The 8,536-nt window shown below is 40.1% G+C and overlaps 1 protein-coding gene across 1 annotated transcript; it reads left to right on the top strand.

The window, feature by feature from the left end:
- Positions 1 to 4,726: 4,726 nt before the first annotated feature.
- On the top strand, positions 4,727 to 7,139 carry LOC148065667 (uncharacterized protein C11orf87 homolog). Its single transcript, XM_087807476.1, has 2 exons — positions 4,727 to 4,935; positions 5,179 to 7,139. The coding sequence occupies exon 2, from the start codon at positions 5,252 to 5,254 to the stop codon at positions 5,615 to 5,617; it is 366 nt and encodes a 121-aa protein (XP_087663602.1). The 5' UTR covers positions 4,727 to 4,935; positions 5,179 to 5,251; the 3' UTR covers positions 5,618 to 7,139.
- The last annotated feature ends 1,397 nt before the right edge of the window (positions 7,140 to 8,536 follow it).

Raw genomic sequence — 8,536 nt, forward strand, 5'->3', positions numbered from 1 at the left:
TACATCTGTATCTACATCTGTATCTGTATCTACATCTACATCTGTATCTACATCAGGATCTACATCAGCATCTACATCTGGATCTACATCTACATCTGCATCTACATCTACATCTACATCTACATCTACATCTACATCTACATCAGCATCTACATCTGGATCGACATCTACATCAACAGCTACATCTGTATCTACATCTGTATCTACATCTACATCTACATCCACATCTACATCTGTATCTACATCTACATCTACATCTTCATCTACATCTGTATCTGCATCTACATCTACATCTACATCTACATCTATATCTACATCTGGATCTACATCTACATCTACATCTACATCTACATCTACATCTACATCTACATCTGTATCTACATCTACATCTACATCTACATCTGTATCTACATCTACATCTACATCTACATCTACATCTACATCTGCATCTACATCTTGATCTACATTTGGATCTACATCAGCATCTACATCAGCATCTACATCTGGATCTACATCTACATCAACAGCTACATCTGTATCTACATTTGTATCTACATCTACATCTGCATCTACATCTACATCTACATCTACATCTACATCTACATCTGTATCTACATCTGTATCTACATCTACATCTACATCTACATCTACATCTTGATCTACATCTGGATCTACATCTACATCTGCATCTGCATCTGCATCTGCATCTGCAGCTACATCTACATCTGAATCTACATCTGTATCTACATCTATATCTACATCTGTATCTACATCTGTATCTACATCTACATCTGCATCTGCATCTACATCTACATCTACATCTACATCTGTATCTACATCTGTATCTACATCTATATCTACATCTGTATCTACATCTACATCTACATCTACATCTACATCTACATCTTGATCTACATCTGGATCTACATCTACATCTGCATCTGCATCTGCATCTGCATCTGCATCTGCAGCTACATCTACATCTGGATCTACATCTGGATCTACATCTACATCTACATCTACATCTACATATGTATCTACATCTGTATCTACATCTGTATCTGTATCTACATCTACATCTGTATCTACATCAGGATCTACATCAGCATCTACATCTGGATCTACATCTACATCTGCATCTACATCTATATCTACATCTGGATCTACATCTACATCTACATCTACATCTACATCTACATCTACATCTACATCTGGATCTACATCTATATCTACATCTATATCTACATCTACATCTGCATCTACATCTACATCTACATCTACATCTACATCTACATCTACATCTGGATCTACATCTACATCTGGATCTACATCTGCATCTACATCTGGCTCTACATCTGGATCTACATCTACATCTGTATCTACATCTGCATCTACATCTGTATCTACATCAGCATCTACATCTGTATCTACATCTGCATCTACATCTGGATCTACATCTGGATCTACATCTACATCTGTATCTACATCAGCATCTACATCTGTATCTACATCTGCATCTACACCTGTATCTACATCAGCATCTACATCTGCATCTACATCTGGCTCTACATCTGGATCTACATCTACATCTGTATCTACATCAGCATCTACATCTGTATCTACATCAGCATCTACATCTGTATCTACATCAGCATCTACATCTGTATCTACATCTACATCTACATCTGTATCTACATCTACATCTACATCTACATCTACATCTGTATCTGGATCTGCATCTACATCTGTATCTACATCTACATCTGGATCTACATCTACATCTGCATCTACATCTATATCTACATCTGGATCTACATCTACATCTACATCTACATCTACATCTACATCTACATCTGGATCTACATCTATATCTACATCTATATCTACATCTATATCTACATCTACATCTGCATCTACATCTACATCTACATCTACATCTACATCTGGATCTACATCTACATCTGGATCTACATCTGCATCTACATCTGGCTCTACATCTGGATCTACATCTACATCTGTATCTACATCTGCATCTACATCTGTATCTACATCAGCATCTACATCTGTATCTACATCTGCATCTACATCTGGATCTACATCTGGATCTACATCTACATCTGTATCTACATCAGCATCTACATCTGTATCTACATCTGCATCTACACCTGTATCTACATCAGCATCTACATCTGCATCTACATCTGACTCTACATCTGGATCTACATCTACATCTGTATCTACATCAGCATCTACATCTGTATCTACATCAGCATCTACATCTGTATCTACATCAGCATCTACATCTGTATCTACATCAGCATCTACATCTGTATCTACATCAGCATCTACATCTGTATCTACATCAGCATCTACATCTGTATCTACATCTACATCTACATCTGTATCTACATCTACATCTACACCTACATCTACATCTACATCTACATCTACATCTGTATCTGTATCTACATCTACATCTACATCTACATCTGTATCTACATCTGGATCTACATCTACATCTACATCTACATCTACATCTACATCTGTATCTACATCTACATCTGCATCTACATCTGTATCTACATCTACATCTACATCTACATCTACATCTGTATCTACATCTGTATCTGCATCTACATCTGTATCTACATCTACATCTGGATCTACATCTGGATCTGCATCTGCATCTACATCTACATCTGCATCTACATCTGGATCTACATCTACATCTTGATCTACATCTGTATCTACATCTGCATCTACATCTGGATCTACATCTGGATCTACATCTACATCTGTATCTACATCAGCATCTACATCTGTATCTACATCTGCATCTACATCTGTATCTACATCAGCATCTACATCTGTATCTACATCTGCATCTACATCTGGATCTACATCTGGATCTACATCTACATCTGTATCTACATCAGCATCTACATCTGTATCTACATCTGCATCTACATCTGTATCTACATCAGCATCTACATCTGCATCTACATCTGGCTCTACATCTGGATCTACATCTACATCTGTATCTATATCAGCATCTACATCTGTATCTACATCAGCATCTACATCTGTATCTACATCAGCATCTACATCTGTATCTACATCTACATCTACATCTGTATCTACATCTACATCTACATCTACATCTACATCTGTATCTGTATCTGCATCTACATCTGTATCTACATCTACATCTGGATCTACATCTGGATCTGCATCTGCATCTGCATCTACATCTACATCTGCATCTACATCTGCATCTACATCTGGATCTACACCTGGATCTGCATCTACATCTGCATCTACATCTGTATCTACATCTACATCTGGATCTACATCTACATCTGCATCTACATCTGTATCTACATCTACATCTACATCTACATCTGCATCTACATCTGCATCTACATCTGTATCTACATCTACATCTACATCTGCATCTACATCTGTATCTACATCTACATCTGGATCTACATCTACATCTGTATCTACATCTGTAGCTACATCTACATCTGGATCTACATCTGGATCTGCATCTGCATCTACATCTACATCTGCATCTACATCTGGATCTACATCTGGATCTGCATCTACATCTGCATCTACATCTGTATCTACATCTACATCTGGATCTGTATCTACATCTGCATCTACATCTGTATCGACATCTACATCAGGATCTACATCTACATCAGGATCTGGATCTACATCTGTATCTATATCTACATCAGGATCTGTATCTACATCTACATCTACATCTGGATCTACATCTACATCTGGATCGACATCTACATCAGGATCTGGATCTACATCTGGATCTACATCTGGATCTACATCTACATCTGGATCTACATCTGGATCTGCATCTGCATCTACATCTACATCTGCATCTACATCTGCATCTACATCTGGATCTACATCTGGATCTGCATCTACATCTGCATCTACATCTGTATCTACATCTACATCTGTATCTGCATCTACATCTGCATCTACATCTGTATCTACATCTACATCAGGATCTACATCTACATCAGGATCTGGATCTACATCTGTATCTATATCTACATCAGGATCTGTATCTACATCTACATCTACATCTGGATCTACATCTACATCAGGATCTACATCTACATCAGGATCTGGATCTACATCTGGATCTACATCTGGATCTACATCTACATCAGGATCTACATCTGGATCTACATCTGGATCTACATCTGGATCTACATCTACATCAGGATCTACATCTACATCAGGATCTGGATCTACATCTGGATCTACATCTACATCTATACAACATTTTTCTTGATGTAAGAATATATGTAATTTTTCTTTAGATTAATTGTTTAATTTTGATGGTGTCTTCAAGAAGAATGTGTCACTCTCTGTGGTGCAGAAGAAGCTCCAGTTCTTGCTCATGTGTCACAGAGTTCTGCGACAGTACTGCCACCTGCTGTCCTGCCGAGCTCACTGCTGTCCACGATCTTTCAAATGCTAAAAAAGGCATCAAATGATTTAGATTAAATGAATATAGTTGTTTGTTCATGTAAATAAAGTGAATAAAAGCAAGATAAACGTATTTATTGATGTCATTTTAATAAAATAAAAACACAGAGACCACACCCACCAGCGCGTCACTCAACAATAGGTTGTATGTGTGTGTGTGTGTGTGTGTGTGTGTGACGGATCCAGATGTGTGTCCAGCATCTGGACCTTTAATGCAGCTGCAGCTCATTCAGATGCTGCGCGGAGCCGCGGAGGAGGGATCTGTTCACTCGTGGATCTGAGCTCGAGCAGGGATGTGACGAGGATCTGCAGGACTGAGGATCTGCAGGACTGAGGATCTGCAGGACTGAGGATCTGCAGGACTGAGGATCTGCAGGACTGAGGATCTGGACCCGCTGACGTCTTCTTCAGGTGAGCCTCGTCTTTGCGGGGGTTTGGGCCGAACCTCCATAGAAGAGGGTTCGTCCCCCATTTTTGCTCCCCCTGACGTCAGCACATTGTTGTGGTGTGTGTGTGTGGGGGGGTGTGTGTGTGTGTGTGTGTATGTGTGTGTGTGTGTGTGTGTCATGGATGGTGGACGGACGTCAGCGGTTCTGGTTCTGTTCACGGGCTCCGGGAGTGGGCGGAGTCTCACGGGTCTTCTTCTGGGTCCAGGTCTCCTCATGCGTGGCCCGGTGTCTCCTCCGCGTTGAGGCCGGGAGATCTCGCGAGGTTTCGGGGTCACAGGATGTCGAGCGCGGCGGACGCGGTGGACGCGGCAGACGCGGCAGACGCGGCGCGGCTGCGTCAGTGTCGCGGCGCGGCAGCGGCGGCCAACAACGGCACGTGCGTCGAGCAGCTGCTCCCGCCTTTCTCCTCCGCCCTCGCGCTCCTCGTGCTCGTGGCCGTGCTCGTGGGGATCGTCCTGGTCTCCATGGCAACCTTCCACCTGCACAAGCGGAAGCTCCGGAACCGGAAGATCCTGCGCGCGCAGGAGGAGTACGAGCGCGACAGTCGCAGCCCGGTGCGCGCGCAGGAGCCCGCGAGGCCGTGCGTCATCGTGCGGCCAGTGCGGCCGGATGGCGGGAAACAGGCGGAAGCTGAAGACTGTTGACTTCCGGGACTGTGGACGAACGTGGAACAGCAATAAGGCACAAGAACTCACGTCCTGTAGCTTCATATTCAGTTCAGAGCCGAACCATCAGTTTCATCTTTAACTCTTCCGCTAGTTATTAGAGCTGAGCTAAGAGCTGAGCTATTAGGGCTGAGCTATTAGAGATAAGTTATTAGAGTTGAGTTATTAGAGCTGAGTTATGAGAGCTGAGCTAAGAGCTGAGCTATTAGGGCTGAGCTATTAGAGCTGAGCTATAAGAGTTGAGTTATTAGAGCTGAGCTATAAGAGTTGAGTTATCAGAGCTGAGCTATTAGAGTTGAGTTATTAGAGCTGAGCTATTAGAGTTGAGTTATTAGAGCTGAGCTACAAGCCCAGGTCTTCCTCTGGTCAATTAGATTTTCTAGCTCCGTGTAAAAGGTTCATAAACATGACTTCAGGTGACGAAAGTGTCACTTTTGTATTTCTAAACTGCCACTAAATCAATGACCTGATTAATGATCAATACCTGCTACTATTTCTGTGTATTACGTTCAAACAGAAGTAACAACATTACTATCTTAAGATCAGGAGAACTTGTCGTTTGTGTAAAGTAAAGATATATTAAGTGCATGAAACGCTCAGTGTTTGTTGCATTTGCTGAGAAACAAGTCGTCGTCAGCTTCAGTTGATTAATTATATAATAATAATAATAATAATAATTATTATTATTATTATTACTATTATTACGATGATGAAAGAGTTTCTTAAATATAAACAGTTTCTTGATAAACTGTCAATGTTTGGACAGAAGACAGAGATGCTACGAGCTAAATGCTAACAAGGATCTTCAATAATGGATTGAATTGACTCCACGCATCTCCACATGGACTTGTAGGATCTTCAGGTCTCATCGCGTCCTCACAGACCCTGGTGGTGGAGAAGTTCCTCTCAGTCCCATAAATGTTTGACCATGTTTGAGCTGAATATGAAGGCGACACAGATTCATTCTCTGGTGGATTCGATGCAACAAACAGCAGGTTCGTGGTTGAAGAGTCTGCAGATGTTTCCAGACGTTCGCTCGACCCTCGTGGTCTTCAGATGTGACACATGTTGAATTATTTACACTCGGTGACACAACACCAGACATAACGGCTTCGCTGATCTTCCCCGGCATGTCCTCGACACTAGTGCGTAGTTATAATGGATGTCGTGCTCTTAGGCTGTAGAACTTCGTTTGCCTAGTATTTGACCTTGAATAAGTGACTTATACTCCTGATGTTGACATCTGTAGGTAGCTCTGTTCGCAGGACGCTCTAGTTATTATGCACTCGGTTCCTCATGGTTTAGCGCAGATATCGTAGACGTGTTTGTATCTTCTGACATGAACGGAGACATCTTCCTTTTTCTTCATCTTTCTAAGGTAGAAGAAGTGACTCCATGATTCTGCTCGACATGTACCAGAATGTTTGAACATATTTCATGTAACCTGCCTTATCCAAGGATGTGATGAAGAACGTTTATAAATAAATACTTTAACGTTGAACTTCGTCTTCTTCGTCTTCGTCCTGGACGTGTTCGGATCACATCACAGTCCTCGTCCTGGTTCTTCAACATGTTCTTCTCTGAGGAACTAAAGGAGCTTCATGGTTTAGAACTGAGTTAGTGAATGGATGGATGGATGGATGGATGGATGGATGGATGGATGGATGCATGGATGGATGGATGGATGGATGGATGGATGGATGCATGGATGGATGGATGGATGGATGGATGGATGGATGGATGGATGGATGGATGGATGGATGGATGGATGGATGGATGCATGGATGGATGGATGGATGGATGTATAGATGGATGTATAGATGGATTTATAGATGGATGTATAGATGGATGTATAGATGGATTTATAGATGGATGTATATATGGATGTATAGATGGATGTATAGATGGATTTATAGATGGATGTATATATGGATGTATAGATGGATGTATTGATGGATTTATAGATGAATGTATAGATGGATGTATAGATGGATTTATAGATTGATGTATACATGGATGTATAGATGGATTTATAGATGGATGTATATATGGATTTACAGATGGATATAAAGATGGATTTTATAGATGATGTATAGATGGATGTATAGATGGATGTATAGATGGATGTATAGATTGATGTATAGATGGATGTATAGATGGATTTATAGATTGATGTATAGATGGATTTATAGATGGATGTATAGATGGATGTATAGATTGATGTATAGATGGATGTATAGATGGATGTATAGATGGATGTATAGATTGATGTATAGATGGATTTATAGATGGATGTATAGATGGATGTATAGATGGATGTATAGATGGATGTATAGATTGATGTATAGATGGATGTATAGATGGATTTATAGATGGATGTATAGCTGGATTTATAGATGGATGTATAGATGGATGTATAGATGGATGTATAGATGGATTTATAGATGGATGTATAGATGGATGTATAGATGGATTTATAGATGGATGTATAGATGGATGTATAGATGGATGTATAGATGGATGTATAGATTGATGTATAGATGGATGTATAGATGGATTTATAGATGGATGTATAGATGGATGTATAGATGGATGTATAGATGGATTTATAGATGGATGTATAGATGGATGTATAGATTGATGTATAGATGAATGTATAGATGGATGTATAGATGGATTTATAGATTGATGTATAGATGGATGTATAGATGGATGTATAGATCGATGTATAGATGTATGTATATATGGATTTATAGATGGATTTATAGATGGATGTATAGATGGATTTATAGATGGATGTATAGATGGATGTATAGATTGATGTATATATGGATGTATAGATTGATGTATAGATGGATGTATAGATGGATTTCTAGATGGATTTCTAGATGGATGCAC

This window comes from Callionymus lyra, chromosome 14 (assembly GCF_982586985.1).
Source record: "Callionymus lyra chromosome 14, fCalLyr1.hap1.1, whole genome shotgun sequence".
Lineage (NCBI taxonomy): Eukaryota > Metazoa > Chordata > Actinopteri > Syngnathiformes > Callionymidae > Callionymus > Callionymus lyra.